Raw genomic sequence first — 19,264 nt, 5'->3', positions numbered from 1 at the left:
GGCCCGCCAGCAGGCCAGGCCCACCGCGGTTCCACCCTCTGGGGCTGGGGCCCGGGGGCAGAACGCACAGCGGCACCTCGTGGAGCGCCGGCCCCTCCCCTCCCCACGTCGCCTGGCGCCCCGACGGGGCGGGGCCGGGCGCGCGCTGTAGAGACACCGCCCGTGCCTGCCGAGGCGCCTGCCTATTGGCGGCTGGGGCCAGTGTTCCTTCCGTGCAACGCACCTCCCCCCTGATTTCCCGCCAGCAGGCGCCGCGCGGTAGATGCTGTGCCTCCAGTGGCTTGGTCCGATAGAACGGTTGGGCCTTGCCGACTGTCGCTATGTCGCGACAGAGCACGCTGTACAGTTTCTTCCCCAAGTCTCCAGTGCTGAATAATGCCAATAAGGCCTCAAGTGAAGGCGGCGCCGCCTCTGCTACCGGGGCCTCCCCTTCCTCCGGCGGGGATGCCGCTTGGAGCGAGGCTGGGCCTGGGCCCGGGCCCTTGGTGAGGTCTACGTCGCCGCCCAAGGCCAAGAACCTTAATGGAGGGCTGCGGAGGTCTGCAGCGCCTGCCGTCCCCTCCAGGTATCAGGTTGGGGGCGGGGGTGTCGGTGGCTGGGTACGGCGGCGGGTCACACGGAGCCCGGGGAAGGGAGGCTTGCCTCGGCGGATTTGGGGTGTGCGGTCACTTTCTGGTTTCGGAGGAAGTGGGGCTGCACACTTGCCCTGAAAGAATGCCGGGGCTGAGTTTGTAACACTGGGGGTGTAGATTGTAAACAAGGTTGGAGGAAATAGGCTGCAGCAGGAAGGGAGGAGGGGAGACCGCACAGAGTTTGGAGGAAGAGGAGATGAGTTCTGCCCGGTTGGGGGGCTGGGTGGAGGAGAGGGAGTGCTAGCTGCTGGGTTAGGAGGAGAAGGGGGCAGATAGCACTGGGGGCGGGGCGGGAAGAGAAAGGAGCTTCGCACGCTCCTTGGGTGCGTACCCAGGGCTGGGGAGAGGGTGGTGCCTGACCAGGGCGGGGGAGGGGTGGCGGGAAAAAGGAAACCCTGCAGGGAGCATGAACGCCGGCCATCTGGAGGGTGTGGGTGCGCGGCCTACACTGACTGGGGTGCGCGAAGGTTCCTCCTTCAAAGCTGGGATAGTAAATTAGGGCTTCAGTAGACGTTCGGGGAACTCTCTTAATGTTTGCGGATGATCCTCGGACGCCTGGACGCCATTGGGAGACGATGGGCCCTCGACCTGTGTTTGGGGGCTGTGCGGGAGTTCCGAGTGGGGGTGCAGGAGAGGGAGCGGGGAGCGCCGGGGGTGTGTCACACCGCAAAACCAAGGGGCCTCATTGGTCCGAGTGAGGTTGGCGGGGCGGGGCGGGGGGGGGTGTAGCTGAAAGTGCTGGGATCCGGTTGGGTCGTCCTGTAGGTAGACTGCATATGCACCAAAACAAGAAAGATTGAGAACTCCATTAATTTTCACACGTGGAAGTTTTGTGTCGATTTGAAGAAAATGTTATTTTATGAAATAGAGTATCTATTGTTGACCGTTCCACGGGAGGATGGGCGTCATAATGTTTTCGGAGTTGAGCCCCCTAAGGCCTTGATCTGGCCTTGGGCAGGAATGTATGAGCGCGACTGTGGGGAATCCTGCCCGGAAGTGTTGTCCTCCTAATTTTCTGGGCAGTTCAGTGCTATTCCAGGGCTTGGCTGCCGTTTTGTCAGAGAAGCGGGCGACATTTTGAAAAGCTTGCATTTTACTGTGTGTATCCCAGGTGTATTGAGCAAAAAGTTTAATGGCAGCCAATTGAAAGTATGAGGAAATAAAAGCTCAGAAAATAACAATGAATTTATTCAAGATCAGAGTTGGTTAGTGGTTATGAGTAGTCGATTTGAAATGCCCTGCATTTTAGGTGTTATACAGATTTTAGTGTTTCCCTCATTTAAGAAACCCTTTCAGGCAGTTTATATAGTTCTGTGAAGATTAGCAGGATATGCTCCCCAGATTATACCTCTTTGGCATAAAGATTATTTTGAGCTGATTGTTTTTGAGAAACAGCAGACACTGGAGAAGCTCTGAAAACCGAAGTTCCTCTTCTGTATGTGAAATTTACATTTATAAAGGAAATCTCCACTTGTAAGGCTGTCTCCTCTGCTCCAGTAAGAGGATGACTCTAAATTACAAGAAACTCTTAATAGACAAGGCACTGACTTAAATCTGCATAACCTTACCCTTGTTAACTTTTCCTGGTTAACATAACTGCGCCTCCATCTTTCTTTTGTCTTTAGCTGCAGGTGGTGTTTAGGGTGGTGACTTGGGCTACCTCTGGGAGTTTCTCAATTTTCCTTAGTATCTCCCTTGTATACAGGAGGTATGCATGTTAATAGACTTGTTTGCTTTTCTCTTGTTAATCTTGTTATTAAAGTGGAGTCTCAGCCAAGAACTCTGGGTACAGGCAAAAATATTTTTCCTCCTCTACATATATATCATCTGTAACAGACTATTTTTCATGGTGAGAGATGCATGGTGTGTTGTTTACTTGAATTTGAATTCTCCCTGCATCCATGCTAATGATTGTGCTTTACATATTGAATAGCAAGCATATGCTATTTGTTTTTTGAGGTCTGAATTCAGGACCTCATAATAAAAGCATAATGACATTGTTTACAGTTGATTTCCAGAATATTCAAGAAAGATGGGCATTTGATACTAGACTTCTAAGGAAACTCTTTAGTATATAAATTTTGCCCTCATTCAACAAATGTTCATGTACCTACTCTGCCCGGCACAATATTAGGCATTGTGGATCCTGTATACAACAGTAAACAGGACAAGCAAAAAGACAGCTCTTAGAGCAAGAGCAGTGTGTGAATTCTCTGTGCTTTGGGGCAGGAAGGGGTATGTATGGATCAAGGCAGGTTTTCAGCTTTCTAGGCTGAGACCCAGAAGACATAGGAGTTAGCCAGGTTGTTACAGAGAGGGTGAAGGGGTGGTAGGAAGTTGATTCACGAAGAGGAAGAGCAAATTGTGGCTAGAAAGAAAAGAGGTGGGAGCCTTGGAGAAGGTATGCAGGGATCCAGTCATGAACAAGTTTATGGACCACAGACTTCTGGACTTGGAAGGTCAGCTGAAAGCTCTTAATAGTTGTTGGGCATCTCCTCCCACCTGCCCTCACAATTTTTCAAAATTTTCAGAAGTTGAACATCTTTTAATGTTGGTCATGTGCTCAAGTGTTAGGTGTTTTGACTCTTTTTTTCTAGTTCTTTGTTATATGTGATGTAAAAGTCTTTTTTCACCCTGTACTGTCCTTTTGTTTATGACATCTTTTGAACAGAAGTTACTAATTGTAATGCCGAGTTTGTCAATCCTTTTTTTTATGGCTTATGCTTCTGTAGGTTTTATTTAAGAAACCCACAGAGGAGAGTGATTTAGAAATAACACTCTGGTTGAAGTATGTTCCGTGAGGGGACCCGTTCGGAAGCTGTTTTGATAATGGAGAGGATGTGTGGGTAGTGGTAGTGGGGACAGAGGATTTAGAAGAGGAGGTGTGAGAGATCCAAGTGGTAGAGTAGACAGGTATTGGTGATGATTTAGATAATGGAAGAAGAGAGGAGGGAGTCGAGATGACATCATTTGAAGTAAATGGCCATGAGAATAGTAGCAGGATGCCATGTGCCCTGTGTTTTCATGTATGTGATGACTCAGTGTTTAGATACACAAGCTTGTTAGACAAACCCAGTTTATCTTGATGGCTTAGAAGCAAATTCTAGCAATGCTCTTGGTATCTATTTTGTAAAAAGTAGGTAGCCAAAAGTGTTAATTATGAAGGTTATGGACTAAAGAGAAAGCAAAAATAATGCGATTTTTAAAGCAAAATTTTAAAGATACGTTCAATGTATATTTAGTTTTACTAACTAGGTCATTTCTTACTTTTGGTTGTATGAAGGCTTTTATGTTTGTTTCTCTGAGGTATCAGATTTTTTCCCCTCACTATCTTTAAAATCCCAGTATCGAACATTTAAGAAATATTAAAGTTTTAGAGACACTTGTAAAATCATACTTGACTAAATATAATTCCAATATTTTGGCATTTCAGCTTGGGCTTATTTAGGAAGAACCTGTGCATTTTATATTGTAATTAATATAATACTTAGATGTGAGGTGACCTTTTGGTCTAGATATTGTCAAATTGGATTCACTGCACTGCATAGGGCTATATGACTTGCTCATATCAACACAGTCTTCATTATATGAAAAGAAAGATGTTAAGATTGTTATAAAACATAGCTAACTATTACAATACAGTAAAGTTAATGAATGACTGTTAAAAGAAATAGTTTTAAGTAGAACCAGTTGTACATGCCTGCGGTTTTATAAGATTGTTTGGCTCTTACAAGGACCAATGTATGAAAGATAGCAGATATTTTAATTATAGCATATCCAGCTGTCTTCCCACACATTTATTTACATATTTTTAAATATAGTATTTAGTGTTGGTCTAAAAATCTGAATATTTGCATGGATTAAAGTATTTGTTCCTTTTATTTTGGCATTCTTTGGAGACTGCTTAACTATTAGAGATAAGAATTTTAAATTACCTTTAAAAAATTAAAGTTTGTGCACAAAAATTAATATATTAAAAATTTTTGTTAGCATTGAGGAAAAATTTTAGTTAAGAAATGTTCACAATGTTTAGTTTTATTACATAATACATTTTATTACCTGCTCAGTTCTCTCTTTAGCTGGAGACCAGTGTTTTCTAGGCCAGAATTTTTAAAGTCACTTATTTTCTTAAAGCCTTTTAGCATTGGAGGAACCATGTATATTACTGAGTTTTTTTAGTCTTAGCATTTTATAGTTGACTGGCAATTCTTAACAGCAGAAAAGTTACGTTATGTGTAAGATTCTATAAGTATAAGGTTACATTTAGGGTAAGGTGATGTTGAAAAACTTTTTGTTTAAACCGTTCAGTTTATAATATTTTAGCTTTACAGATGAGAAATTTATTTCAAAACTCTTAACGATTGTAATTAGCTTTTTACTCATTTTTGCTTTAGTGATGATGCACATTTGCCTTTCAAATAAATTTAAAGGCATTAAAATTTTTAATTGATTGCTCGGAAAGCAATATTTTCTAAGAATTTTGAGACCTTTAAACACCTTTTACAATTTATTTTACAGTTTTCATTGTATTTGTAGAAATGGCAGTTTTAAGGTAAAAGTAGTCTTAGCTCAAGTTTTTTTCCTTTGGGCTAAAACTAGAGTGATTAACTTATTCATGTAAAAATAGTACTATTACATAGTGCAGTTATAAAACTCAAAAGATTTTTTCCCACGTCATTTGGGTCCCAGAAACTTAAATTATTCTGACTTAATTGAGGATAGAGAGGAATTTTCAGGAGGCAGGTGTGGCCATCTCAGATTTTTTGCTCAAGAATTTTGATCTAGTCATTTATTTAGTTTCTCTAGGAGCCGCTAATACAAGAAATTCCTGCAAGTGGTTTGTTGCCTCATATCAGGCAATATAGAATTTCATTGGGTTTGGGACATCTTGCTCCCTTGGACTTCAGATGTACTAACTACCAAGATGTGCATTCTTATCAAAGTTTGATGCACTTAACTCCATTCTGGAAAACTTGTAACTTTTATAGACATGTATGTAATGAAATAGCTGGTCCCCTGTTGAGTCCTTCGTTAGTTCTTACCCTCTATAACTCAGTTCACACAGGCAAGAAAAATAGTTATCTTCAGTTTTACAAACCAGGAACACTTTGTAAACCTCACTCTGTACTGGTCAGCCTTAAGACTCATCTAGAGATATATTTAATAATTTAAATACACAGGGGAGAAACTGCCTCAAACTGGCCAGTGATGGCCTTAAGGCTTTGCTATGTACACACCCTTACCTGAGTCTCCATCTCTTCAGGGGTTTAATTGCCTTAAAGAATGGCAGCCAGGCTTGACAGATGGGTATCCCTACTGGTCCCCTTCAGAAAAATCTGCCTTGGCCAACACACAGTTTGAAGCCAGATGTCTCAGGACTATAGAGCCACAAATATGCTTCCTTGACATGACATGTATTTGCTCTGTTTGGCCGATCTTCTAAAAGTTCAGACTCAGAACACAGTGTCTTTATGGGACTTAGGTACGTAGAAAGCTTGCGGTTTCCTGATAGCAGTGTGATGGGTTTTGTGATTAAGTGGCTACATGGCTGAGTTTAGGGAAAGCCTCCTTGACAAACCATTGTGCACAGTGATAAGGGTCTTTGTCTCCTGTTAATTAATGGATATGTTAGTAAGGAAGAAGCATTTACATAAAAAGTCCTGTTTGAAGATGATCTATGTAGTGAGCTTGACGGCAGTATTTATAAACTACTGTAGGTCGCTATAGATTTCTATACATTGAGAGAAGACTGTAAGGCCCTTGAGACAAGCACCTGCTGAAGTCATACTAGGTTCTTGTTTTCTCATAATTGTCTAGCCTAGGGGTTTCTATGCTCATGTTTTAAAGAAATTTCATGATTGGGTCTGAATAAGGTGGCCTCCATTGTCTTATGATCACTGTTTTTGTAATGTACTTATTTTACTTCGGTAATTGTTCAGTGAAAACCTGTAGACAGGCTTAGAAAATTTTGGTATATAGTACTTGAGTAGGGTTTATCCTTCTGCATCACTGACTCTTCTGCTGTCTGTTAGCCAGATTCTTCTACCTCTGCCCCCTCCTTAGATCAGATTTTGTGAAGACTGAATCTAGTTTTGATTCTGCAGGCATAGGTACTCATATTTTGGGTACATTAGGCACTTATTTGTTGACTTTTTCCGTGAAATTAGAATTTTAGGAGCAGTGGGGTGGTGGTGTGCTAGGTAGCTTTTGGAGTATTTTGGAATAATACATAGGAACTTAACTGGAGAATCCAAGCAAAGTTTAATGAGGTAATATTTACTGTAATTAGCAAATTACATAGTTGGTATGTTTAATATTAATACGGTGTGTCAGATCCACTTCCTGATATATACCATATTGTAGTGTGTGATTTATTACAATTTAGAGAGCATTTACAATGAGTCTGTACCTTTTTCCCCGCCATCAGTATTCTACCAGAATTCTGCTATAGTTTTTAAATTGAATGATTCTGAGAAAGTTTCTCACCTTAATACCAGAATTCACTATATTTGTATGTCTTAATAATATTGTGATATTTGCTTATGTTTTAAAATATAACTTGAAAATCTGATTAAAAAAAGAATTTCTATGCTTGAATATTAATGCCAGAAGACTTCAGAAGAGTCTTAACAATACCTTTCTTGTAATTGTTTATTTGAAGGTAATTACCTTTAATGCAACTTAACCAAATACTAACCAAGTTATGTCTTTTTTGGCAACAGTTCTTGTGACTTCTCACCAGGTGATTTGGTTTGGGCCAAGATGGAGGGTTACCCCTGGTGGCCTTGCCTGGTTTACAACCATCCTTTTGATGGAACATTCATCCGTGAGAAAGGGAAATGTGCCCGCGTTCATGTACAGTTTTTTGATGACAGCCCTACAAGGGGCTGGGTTAGCAGAAGGCTATTAAAGCCATATACAGGTAAGAGAATCACTTCAGTGTGTGTGTGTGTGTGTGTGTGTGTGTGTGTGTGTGTGTGTGAGAGAGAGAGAGAGAGAGAGAGAGAGAGAAGACAAAAGACGAGCGCACATAAGCACAAGTGTCAGTATCTCCATACAGTGAAAAAAGGTGTGTTTTATTTCAATTGCAGGAGTGGTGTAGTGAAAGCTTCTAGCAAGGGAAAAGGATAAAATGCCTGTATCTGGTCTTCAGCCAATTTGTTATGTGGACTGGAATTTTTGTTGTGTCCTTTGAGTGACTTAACAGCAATATCATTCATTTCCTTAAGTGAAAAATGATTTCATAATTGGATCTCATGATTTGGACCAAAATATCAAATTCAGACATGAAAAGGGTAAATTAAAGAATGTGCCATCTTAAAGGGTCCAAAAGAAAGGCCTTGCAGTCAGGATACATAGTAGAGAGATCAGTGACATTCTCTAGGGCAGATGGAGATGTGTGCTTACCTGGCCTTCAAAATCCTCACTTAGGAGCACATCTGAGTTCAGTTTCACGTCAAGCTTCTGGAACCTTAACTTGGTCTTCTTAGGCCCAGCCTTATTTATCACAGACACGAGCAGACTACAGCAATGTGTTGTAGTTTTCACTTCAGTTAGGTGAACCCCATCAATCTCTTGAATGATACAGGGCATACACAATGGTTGAAAAAAAAAGTGCCTATACACCAAAGCATGAAAAAGTCCTCATCCATTATCCTCAGACTTTCCAGGGTAGGACGTTATTGAACTCAATATTTTGGAAACAGAACAAAGGTCAGTTTCCCAGAAATCTCTGGGAATCATGCCTTTTGGTTATAGTGTTCATCCTGCAGGGTGGGGAGGGCACACTGAAGAAAGTTAATTCTACGTGGAAATCTGACATGCAAGATGGCAAGATAATCAGGAAATTTGATTCTGTGTCCTCCAGTAATTTGCTGTATAATCTTGGCCAACCAAAGTAACTTATTTCTAATACTGTTTACTCATATAAAATGAGTGAGTTGGACCAGATGATGAATTAAATCTTTTTTCCAGGACTAATTTTGAGATTCTAAACAAAGTTTTAGCAAAATGACTTTAAAGAGATCCAAAAAGTATACTTACGCTGTCACTGTTTTCTAAGGTCACCCCTGTGCATTCTTTCCCCTTTAAATTTTTATATTGTTGCAATACATGTATGTGAGTAAATCAGCAAAGAGGCATGGATGAAAAAAAGCCTCTTTTAGGGGAGGAGTCCTGAGAATTGTAGTTTGCAGAAATGTCACTAGATAGGTAGGGGGTGAGTACAGCTGCAACAGGAATTTTGGGAAAAATTGAGAGCCACTCCATATGATTTTGATTGTTGCAATTTGTAGCTTTGGTGCAGCTCTTTAGAGAAAAGGGAAATTGCAGTTTTATTTTTAGGCAGCCCATGAAAGTTGCTAATTCTATGGAAATTTAGGATGTCCTATAAGTTTTAGTATACAGAAAGAAATAATGTGAAGTCTGGATCTGTTCAATTTAGACAAATTCAGGTTTGTTTTCCAGTAGAAGGAAAGAAGGAAAGAGACATCCCTAGTTATGACTCCTACAAAAGATTTTGTACCGTTAGACTAGTGATCTCCTGCATCTCATCTTATTCTCAGTGATAGAAGTGTCATTTAATATTACAGCTTTTTGAATAAAGGAAGAATTTTACTTTAAAAGCAGTGCAACTGTTTTGAAAAAAAAAATTAACACATTCAGCATCTGAACTGGGGTCACCCTCCCAAAATGTCAGGGTCCCTCACATCAGGGTAATTTTTTAATATAGCCTATCCAACTGCCTTGGGGCAGATCTAGTTTTACTGTCATAGCTTCATCTAACTGACAGTGTAGTCTTGGCCTTCCTGAAGTAATTTTTTACAAAAGGTCACAGAACAAACCCCTTGACATCTCTTGCCTCCCTGGAAGAGGTGTGCCTTACCTGTTGGTTTAGGGCTACAGCCCCAGGCCATTAGGAGAGAAACTAAGTGGTCCTGGGGGATGCGGCTTCAAGGAGGTAATTTGTTTCACTGGTAGGTTTACCCCGAAGACTTGACTCCTTCCTTGTGGGCTTTATTGATTTGTTTATATTAATTAAAAGTAAATGGAACATTAAAAAATTATACTTGTTATTCTTGTTCATTAGGGCAAGTGTTGTAGGTTGAACCAACTATCCATCCAACAGTTCTTATTTATAAATACGTATTTTTAGGTTCAAAATCAAAGGAAGCCCAGAAAGGAGGTCATTTTTACAGTGCAAAGCCTGAAATACTCAGAGCAATGCAACGTGCAGATGATGCCTTGAATAAAGACAAGATTAAGAGGCTTGAATTGGCAGTGTGTGATGAGCCCTCAGAACCAGAGGAGGAAGAAATGGAGGTGGGACATTGCAGTTATTTCTTTTAGGTGATGGGACATAGTAAAGTAATACTCTCGTTTTATTTATATGTGTATGTTTTAGTATACTCATATACACTTCTGTACTTCCCTGGATTATAAATTAGATTACTTAGAATCTGAGCAGCCTAGCACCCCATTTTATTTAAATTCTCAAGTCTGCTGGGAGACACATGTTAGAGAGCTAGAGACAGTAAGAGCTGGAGGCATAGTGATAAATTTGGTTATGGTGTCTGATAGTAAGCTACTATGTGGGGGTGTGTGGTCAGGCCCTGGAAATTAATTACCCAGTTTTATGTTCTAATACTTTCTGTTGTATTTTGGATTAGGAATAGAGGTTGAGTAACCTTGAAATACAATCTTGGTTTCAAATGTTAATGGTCACTATTTGAGTGAGTTAAATCTTGTTAAGGAAATGAACAAATAATTTGTTCATTTAAAACATTAATAAATTAATCAGGTATGTGCTTAAGAGATTCTTATATAAGCTTGATATTATGTTTTATTTTATTGTTTTATAGATGAAGGAATAACCAAGTTAATATAATGGCTATTTTAAGAGCAATGAAAGAAAAAAGTTCTTAATTTTAATTTGGTCATAACGATCAGGTTTAGAACTGGATAACTACAGAGATCATTTAGCCACATACTTGGGAGAGATCCCTAAGTGAATATGCCTTGTCCAACGAGATAGTTTGTGAAAGAGCAAGGACTAGAATTGGTATACTTACTTCTTATACTAAAGAATATACAAAATGGTGAACTTCATAATGTCCATCTGTAAGAAGAGAGGTAACTATGGAAGAAAGACAACAGAGGGAGATTTGAAGATTTTATTTTCATAGCTGTGACTGTTAACAAATGCATCACCTGTGGGTATTTGTGATGTGTGATCATGCTCATGGCTTCTTCACTGCTGTATAGGATAGGACGCTGGTGACAGAACCACTTAATCTTGAGTGATACTTGTTCTAATGTTAGGTGAAAGTGAAATTGGTATTCTTTGAGAAAGAAAATAGTTTCTCATTTGTGAAGGTGCGTTTTTCTCGTAGTACATGAAATGGCAGCATACCAAAAGAGATGACCCAGTTTTATGTTCTAATACTTTTTGTTGTATTTTGGATTTGTTGTATTTTGGAGTACTGTAATTCTACAGTAATACAGTAGTTTTCCAAAATTTGCTTTACTTTTAAATACTCCTTTTTTGCCTGCCAGGTAGGTGCAACTTATGCATCAGATAAGAGTGAAGAGAATGAAATGGAGAGTGAAGAGGAAGTGCAGCCGAAGGTCCAAGGGTCTAGGCGAAGCAGCCGCCAAATTAAAAAACGGAGGGTCATCTCAGACTCGGAGAGTGATGTTGGTGGCTCTGATGTAGAATTCAAGCCAGATGCTAAGGAGGAAGGAAGCAGTGATGAAATAAGCAGTGGAATGGGGGATAGCGACAGCGAAGGCCTACACAGCTCTGTCAAAGTTGCTCCAAAGCGGAAGAGAATGGTGACTGGAAATGGCTCTCTCAAAAGGAAAAGTTCAAGGAAGGAGATGCCCCCAGCCACCAAACGAACAACTGGCATTTCAGCGGAAACCAAGAGTACTTTGAGTGCTTTCTCTCCCCCTCAAAATTCTGAATCCCAGGGCCACAATAGTGGAGGATGTGATAACAGTAGTCGCCCCACTCTGTGGTATCATGAAACTTTAGAATGGCTCAAGGACGAAAAGAGAAGAGATATGCACAGGAGGCGACCAGATCACCCAGATTTTGATGCATCTACACTCCACGTGCCTGAAGATTTCCTTAATTCCTGTACTCCTGGGATGAGGAAGTGGTGGCAGATTAAGTCTCAGAACTTTGATCTTGTCATATTTTACAAGGTGGGGAAGTTTTATGAGCTGTACCACATGGATGCTCTTATTGGAGTCAATGAACTAGGGCTGGTATTCATGAAAGGCAACTGGGCCCATTCGGGTTTCCCTGAAATTGCATTTGGCCGATATTCAGATTCTCTGGTCCAGAAGGGCTATAAAGTAGCACGAGTGGAACAGACTGAGACCCCAGAAATGATGGAGGCACGATGCCGAAAGATGGCACATATATCTAAGCATGATAGAGTAGTGAGGAGGGAGATTTGTAGAATCATTACCAAGGGTACACAGACGTACAGTGTGCTGGAAGGTGACCCCTCTGAAAACTACAGTAAATATCTTCTTAGCCTCAAAGAAAAAGAGGAAGATATTTCTGGCCACACTCGAGTATATGGTGTATGCTTTGTTGATGCCTCACTGGGAAAGTTTTTCATAGGTCAGTTTTCAGATGATCGTCATTGTTCCAGGTTTAGGACTCTAGTGGCACATTATCCTCCGGTACAAGTCTTGTTTGAGAAAGGAAATCTCTCAGCAGAAACTAAGATGATTCTGAAGGGTTCATTATCCTCTTCTCTTCAGGAAGGTCTGATACCAGGCTCCCAGTTTTGGGATGCAGCCAAAACTTTGAGGACTCTCCTTGAAGAAGGGTATTTTACAGAAAAGTTGAATGAGGACAGGGGGATAATGTTACCCCGGGTACTTAAAGGTATGACCTCAGAGTCTGATTCTATTGGGTTGACACCAGGAGAGAAGAGTGAATTGGCCCTCTCTGCTCTAGGTGGTTGTGTCTTCTACCTCAAAAAATGCCTTATAGATCAGGAACTTTTATCAATGGCTAATTTTGAAGAATATATTCCCTTAGATTCAGACATGGTCAGTGCGACAAGACCCGGTGCTGTCTTTGCTAAAGCCAATCAACGAATGGTGCTAGATTCTGTGACATTAAATAACTTGGAGATCTTTCTGAATGGAACAAATGGTTCTACCGAAGGTACCCTACTAGAGAAGATTGATACTTGCCATACTCCTTTTGGTAAGCGGCTCCTAAAGCAATGGCTTTGTGCCCCACTGTGTAATCCTTATGCTATCAATGATCGTCTAGATGCTATAGAAGACCTAATGGTTGTGCCTGACAAAATCTCTGAGGTTGTAGACCTTCTAAAGAAGCTTCCAGACCTTGAGAGGCTACTGAGTAAAATTCATAATGTTGGGTCTCCCTTGAAGAGCCAGAACCACCCAGATAGCAGGGCTATAATGTATGAAGAAACTACATACAGCAAAAAAAAGATTATTGACTTTCTTTCTGCTCTGGAAGGATTCAAAGTAATATGTAAAATTATAGGGATTATGGAAGAAGCTGTCGATGACTTCAAGTCTAAAATCCTTAAGCAGATCATTACTCTGAAGACAAAAAATCCTGAAGGCCGTTTTCCTGATTTGACTATGGAATTGAACCGATGGGATACAGCCTTTGACCATGAAAAGGCTCGAAAGACTGGACTGATTACTCCCAAAGCAGGATTTGACTCTGATTATGACCAAGCTCTTGCTGACATAAGAGAAAATGAACAGAGCCTCCTGGAATACTTGGAGAAACAGCGCAGTCGAATTGGCTGTAGGAGCATAGTTTATTGGGGGATTGGTAGGAACCGTTACCAGTTGGAAATTCCAGAGAATTTCATCACTCGTAATTTGCCAGAAGAGTATGAGTTGAAATCCACCAAAAAGGGCTGTAAACGATACTGGACCAAAACTATTGAGAAGAAGTTGGCTAATCTGATAAATGCTGAAGAACGGAGAGACGTGTCATTGAAGGACTGCATGCGGCGACTATTCTATAACTTTGATAAAAATTACAAGGACTGGCAGGCTGCTGTGGAGTGCATCACAGTGTTAGGTAAGACTTCCAACAAGCTTGTTCTACGGCTTTGGTTAGTAATGCTCTACCTGTGTCCCAGTTGTGCACTGAGATTTAAAACCATTGCAGAGTCCCGGGACATTGACGCATGTTCCTAAACACAAGTAACAAGGTATATATATGGGTTTTGACAAGTATATACTTGCTTCCGCACTATGAAATGACTAAGCTTATCAATAGTCATTTCAGTTACTCACTAGAAACTTTTTTTTTTTTTTAGAAACTTTTAATTAGTAGCCAGTGTTAGTAGCCCACTGTCCTTTCTTCAGTCTTGAATGATTGAAAAGATAAAAGTACAAGATTGATGTACTTTTTTTTAAGTGTGTTTTTCCAGGACCCATTAGCTCCAAGTCGTTTCAGTCCAGTTGTGGAGGGCGCAGCTCGCAGTGGCCCATGTGGGGATCAAACCCATAAGCTTGTTAAGAGCACCGTGCTCTAACCAACTGAGCTAACCGGCCGCCCCAATAAAAGTACTTTTAATGAAAAAATTTACAATTGAATTTGTAGTATTTGGTGGATACTGTTTTTAAAAATATCTCCTTGACCCATCACTTTTTTTTAAAAAAAACACCTTTGCATTCTTTTTGTATTTTAGTTTTTACATGCATGTCTCAAAAGGTTTTAATCTTTTTCCTCTTAGCCCCAAATTTGAAACCTTTTGTGCTTCATAATTTCCTCTCCCTTTAAATTTCATGGCCAACTTATTTAGAGCCTTTGCTATTTTACAGTTTTTTTTGTTTTGTTTTAACAAAACTATTGTAATCTGAACACAACTGTCCAGAATAGAATAGCATATTTTTGAGTGTGTGCCACATTTTTTCCTTAAGCCAATACAGCTACAATTTGGTGGGTAATTTAAAATCCTCCCTCAGCACAGGTGTTCAAAATTGGTGAAGTTAACTTTCCTCTTAAGATTGTTTTATATTAGTGTGCCTGTTGTCAGAACATTCTGCTTCTCCCAGGATTATAAATTCTATAATGAAGCCACATGTAACACTTAGGCACTGTATTTGTGCTGTTAGTGTTAATGATGTCACTAGAATGCCTACTGTTAGGAAAAAAGCTGCTCTGTCTAAAAAGAAAGTAGGACACACCACCTCCTGAAAAAGCAGTTTTAGGAACCATCTTATAGAAGTTGGGTCTTTGTGATTATCAAGAAACCCCAAAAATGGTGAAGCCTCACTTTTACCCTCTCTTTAACAGATGTCTTACTGTGCCTGGCTAACTACAGTCGAGGGGGTGATGGTCCTATGTGTCGTCCAGTAATTCTGTTGCCAAAAGAAGACACTCCCGTCTTCTTAGACCTTAAAGGATCACGCCATCCCTGTATTACGAAGACTTTTTTTGGAGATGACTTTATTCCCAATGACATTCTAATAGGCTGTGAGGAAGAAGAGGAGGAAAATGGCAAAGCTTATTGTGTGCTTGTTACTGGACCGAATATGGGGGGCAAGTCTACACTCATGAGACAGGTAAACTGACTATTAAGAATGAATGTATTATTTAGGCCATCCTTTTCCTAATAGCACATGAATTACACAGAATCAGTCACTGACTTACAAGGAAGCAAAGGGAAACTCCTTGTGTTATAACATTGAGAATTGTATTTTTCTCATCAGTCATGTATCTGCCTGATGTTAAGGGAAGTACACATTTAAAAGGGAAGTTTCAGGTCATTTCTTTATAAGCTTTTTGATTTGATTCAATTTCCTCTGAAGGTAGATGTATAGTCATAATGAACAAAAATTAGACATGTTACAGGCTTGTCCAGTTAGACTCATTTGAAGGAACACTTATAAAAGAACCACGGCAGAGTTATTTAGATACAAAAAAAAAGCAAATAAAATTCATGACCTTTAGTAACTGTTGGGAACCTCTTTTTAGGGAAAACAAATTATGTCTTCCCTTTATACCAGAGATTGGGCAGCCATGAGCTAAACATGATTTTTACATTTTCAAAAGGTTGTCAAAAAAAACAAAACTGACAAAAACATTGACAAAATATTTGCTGATTCTCCTGCTCTACTGTACTATATATTTCTGTTCACCAAATTGTTCAACCCCCTTTAAAAAAAAAAGTGGAATGCTTTATGAATTTGCATGCCATCCTTTAGCAGGGGCCATGCTAATCTCCTGTATATCATTCCAATTTTAGTGTCTGCTGCCGAAGCAAGCACTTTTCGTTTTTTTATCAAAATCATCCAGAGAGCTCAAAAATGTACACGGGGATTCATTCCATCCTTTGAAATGGATTCATTTAGTCTGGAATTGGTTCCTGGCATCAGTAGTTTTCAGGACCCAGTGATTTCTACCGTGGAGCCAGGGTTGAGAATCTCTAGTATACTGGGTTAATATATAGGCTGAGGTTTTCAGGCCAGTTAGGCCCTAACCCTCTATTCCTATTTAGGATTCTGAAGATTTTTAAGAGTGTCTGACTCCGACATAATGGTTATTAAGATTAATGTTTATTAATTAGCTTGGCTTATTGTCTCTGGGTTCTGGATATACAGAGATATATCTCTGTGTACCTACATCTATCTGTATGTATATGTTCTTCGATAACAGTCATAAAGGACCCTTTCCTCTCATTCACAGGCTGGCTTATTAGCTGTAATGGCCCAGATGGGTTGTTATGTACCTGCTGAAGTGTGTAGGCTCACACCAATTGATAGAGTGTTTACTAGACTAGGTGCCTCAGACAGAATAATGTCAGGTAAAGTATTTTTCCCACCTAATGGCTTTATTTGATGTTTGATTTGTTTGTTTTTTTGGTGTCCTGTGAAGCGGAATGCTTTCAGGCATTTGTAAACATGCAATTCTTAAAATACTAGAAGTAAAGAGATTTAACATTTAGATGCTACTGGGTAGTTCATGATAAATTCAAATGATATGGACCTAAAAGATGAATTCACTGTCATAATAGAATTCTTAATTACGCATTTGTGATTTTTTTAAAGGTGAAAGCACATTTTTTGTTGAATTGAGTGAAACTGCCAGTATACTTACGCATGCAACAGCACATTCTCTTGTGCTTGTGGATGAGTTAGGTAAGATATTAAAATATCCATTTGAAGACTATCTTTAAAACAGTACAAAGAATTAGTTCTAAGGATATGAATGCACTCACCTTTGTGCCATGGACTCATAGTTGGAGGTGAGGTAATGTGAAATGTCTTTATTAAATTTCTTAATCCTATTCAAATTTAGTTGTTATACTATGGGGATAATGAGAATATTTAAGGAGAATTAATAAATTTCTGAAGATCAGTATTCTTTGAAAGAAATGTACCCCATTCCAAGGACTGCTAAGCAGACCTATTTAAGTAAACACTGCCTATTTACACAATACTTGGGATGTACCAACTGATGTTGCTGTTGTATCCTGTTTTTTGCATTCCTTTGTGAGGTACATCCTTTTTGGTACATACATAATTTATGCATCTTACTTCCACAGGAAGAGGTACTGCAACATTTGATGGGACTGCAATAGCAAATGCAGTTGTTAAAGAACTTGCTGAGAATATCAAGTGTCGTACATTGTTTTCTACCCACTACCATTCATTAGTTGAAGATTATTCTCAAAATGTTGCAGTGCGCCTAGGTCACATGGTATGTGCAAACTGCTTATTCAAAATTTGTTTAGGTTTCTGAGAAACCTAAAGTTGGTTACTTACATGGCTAGCACGTGAATATAACTAATAAAATACCTTTTTTTTTTTTTTAAGGCATGCATGGTAGAAAATGAATGTGAAGATCCCAGCCAGGAGACTATTACCTTCCTCTATAAATTCATCAAAGGAGCTTGTCCGAAAAGCTATGGCTTTAATGCAGCAAGGCTTGCTAATCTTCCAGAGGAGGTTATTCAAAAGGGACATAGAAAAGCAAGAGAATTTGAGAAGACGACTCATTCACTGCAATTATTTCGGTAATTATAATTGGGTATAATTTTGCCATGCAGCTGACCTTATTAAAACTAAAGGGGGATGGATGGTGCCCTGTGAAAAATGTGAACTAAAACTTTTCTTTTTAATTTTAAGGGAAGTTTGTCTGGCTAGTGAAAAGTCGACTTTAGATGCTGAAGCTGTCCATAAGTTGCTGACTTTGATTGAGGAATTATAGACTACATTGGAAGCTTTGAGTTGACTTTTTTGACAAAGTTGGTAAATTCAGACAACATTATGATCTAATAAACTTTATTTTTTAAAAATGACCATTTTTCCATTTTCTTTCTAGGAAATTAAACCCTTTTAATTCTTATCTACCTTCTACATAATGGTTATTGAATACTCCACAATATATTAAGTCTAGATGTTATGGTACATGCATACACTTTCAGGCTGTTTATACCCACTGTCACCAATACACATAAATGGGGGGGGGGGGAGCTATGAAACTGTATAGGGCTGTATATATACTTGTCTCAGCTTAATGCAGGAAATTGTCTTAATTTCCAGCAGTTTGTCTAAACTGTTCAAAAAAAACTATGAACAGAGTTCAAATACAGGACTGTTTTGAAGAGACTTTCTAAAGTGTACTTTAAAACATAGTAGTTTTTACCTTTCACAAAACTGAGTTACAAGAATACTTTTGTTTTACAGTGCATCCCTTCCTAGGAAGTCTCATTAAAACACTCACTTTTTCTAGGGGTGATTTTGAATGCTGCACAGGGAAGGGAAGGAAATAATAGTCTTAACTTTTCTTAAAGGATACCAGAAACATTGCTGGATATAATTTAAGATTAGTGTTTTCTCTTTCATAGAAAGAACGTAGATACTGGGACATGAGTACAGTTACAGCAAGTCTAGGTGTGCTAACAAAACAGGGCACATTCAAGTACAATAAGATTTTGCTTGAAATTAAAAACAAACTACATGAGATTAAAGCATTAAAATCATATTTCTCAATCTGAATACATGTTAAAAAAAATCAAAAGAAACGCAGAAGTGCTAGCTCACATTTTTTACCATATTACAAAAGCAATTGGTACCCATGTCCATAAAGGCAGCAACAAAGCTGCTTGTCTATTGAAGAGTACTACTGCAAATTAGACTGCATTCAATGCTAGTTGTAAAAACACCAGCTTTTTTTCAGAAGTTGGTATCTGTACAAAAATTGCAGCTTATTTTCTTCACTTCTGTCCCTTCAAAAGTCTTTACACAGTAATGCTAAAACACCCAGCTCTGAGATCCTGAGTCAATATATTGCCACTTTCTTTTTGGTAGCTTGAGTTTCATAGTGTCAACTGACCTCGTGTATCCATTTTTAGTACAGTCTCTTCCTGTAGCATGGGCAAATATTTTAAATCTTCTTCCAAAAGAAATGTTTTTAAGTTATGATGTTAGAATGGCAGGACTTTTTCTTTTGGGAAGGAATTCAGTTGTGCTGCAATGTATTAGATTCTATAGGTGGAGCAGAGTCATATAGTGTATCTGTATCATGTGTAGGCTCACCAGCTAATGTACAAGGATTAGACAGTGTTCCAGCACCACAGTCACAGAAAAACCTAAAGCAAAAT

General features: G+C 39.4%; 2 protein-coding genes and 1 non-coding gene across 5 annotated transcripts in view; 1 reads left to right on the top strand and 2 right to left on the bottom strand.

The window, feature by feature from the left end:
• Positions 1–219: 219 nt before the first annotated feature.
• MSH6 (mutS homolog 6) lies at positions 220–17,959 on the top strand. Of its 2 annotated transcripts, XM_019748607.3 has the most exons (10): positions 221–565; positions 7,355–7,554; positions 9,787–9,953; positions 11,187–13,728; positions 14,953–15,221; positions 16,345–16,462; positions 16,707–16,796; positions 17,204–17,358; positions 17,475–17,674; positions 17,787–17,959. In XM_019748607.3, exons 1-10 carry the CDS (start codon positions 321–323, stop codon positions 17,866–17,868), a joined length of 4,068 nt encoding a protein of 1,355 aa, XP_019604166.3. In that variant the 5' UTR covers positions 221–320; the 3' UTR covers positions 17,869–17,959. The 2 variants fall into 2 exon arrangements, 1 of the variants encoding a protein (XP_019604166.3); XR_012496350.2 differs by lacking the exons at positions 16,345–16,462; positions 17,475–17,674; positions 17,787–17,959 and having other exon boundaries at positions 220–565; positions 17,204–17,341.
• On the bottom strand, positions 15,822–15,924 carry LOC141571936 (U6 spliceosomal RNA). Its single transcript, XR_012496978.1, has one exon. It is a non-coding gene; the product is annotated as a U6 spliceosomal RNA (small nuclear RNA).
• The window catches only part of FBXO11 (F-box protein 11), a 78,279-nt gene continuing 76,940 nt past the window's right edge, over positions 17,926–19,264 (bottom strand). For both annotated transcript variants that reach the window (XM_019748608.3, XM_019748609.3), the window contains exon 23: positions 17,926–19,252. In XM_019748608.3, the coding sequence (XP_019604167.3) occupies positions 19,123–19,252 (130 nt within the window). In that variant the 3' untranslated portion in view covers positions 17,926–19,122. The remainder of the gene's footprint in view (positions 19,253–19,264) is intronic.

Source organism: Rhinolophus sinicus, chromosome 2 (genome assembly GCF_057876585.1).
Source record: "Rhinolophus sinicus isolate RSI-liver-muscle chromosome 2, RSI-T2T, whole genome shotgun sequence".
Lineage (NCBI taxonomy): Eukaryota > Metazoa > Chordata > Mammalia > Chiroptera > Rhinolophidae > Rhinolophus > Rhinolophus sinicus.
This window is presented reverse-complemented; position numbering and strand designations above follow the sequence as displayed.

Bases quoted from the DNA above. Each gene is read 5' to 3' on its own strand.
- MSH6 (XM_019748607.3), top strand. From the start codon at position 321: ATGTCGCGACAGAGCACGCTGTACAGTTTCTTCCCCAAGTCTCCAGTG. The intron at 16,797-17,203 runs GTAAGATATTAA...TTACTTCCACAG, and splicing joins TGTGCTTGTGGATGAGTTAG to GAAGAGGTACTGCAACATTT. The intron at 17,675-17,786 runs GTAATTATAATT...TTTAATTTTAAG, and splicing joins CATTCACTGCAATTATTTCG to GGAAGTTTGTCTGGCTAGTG.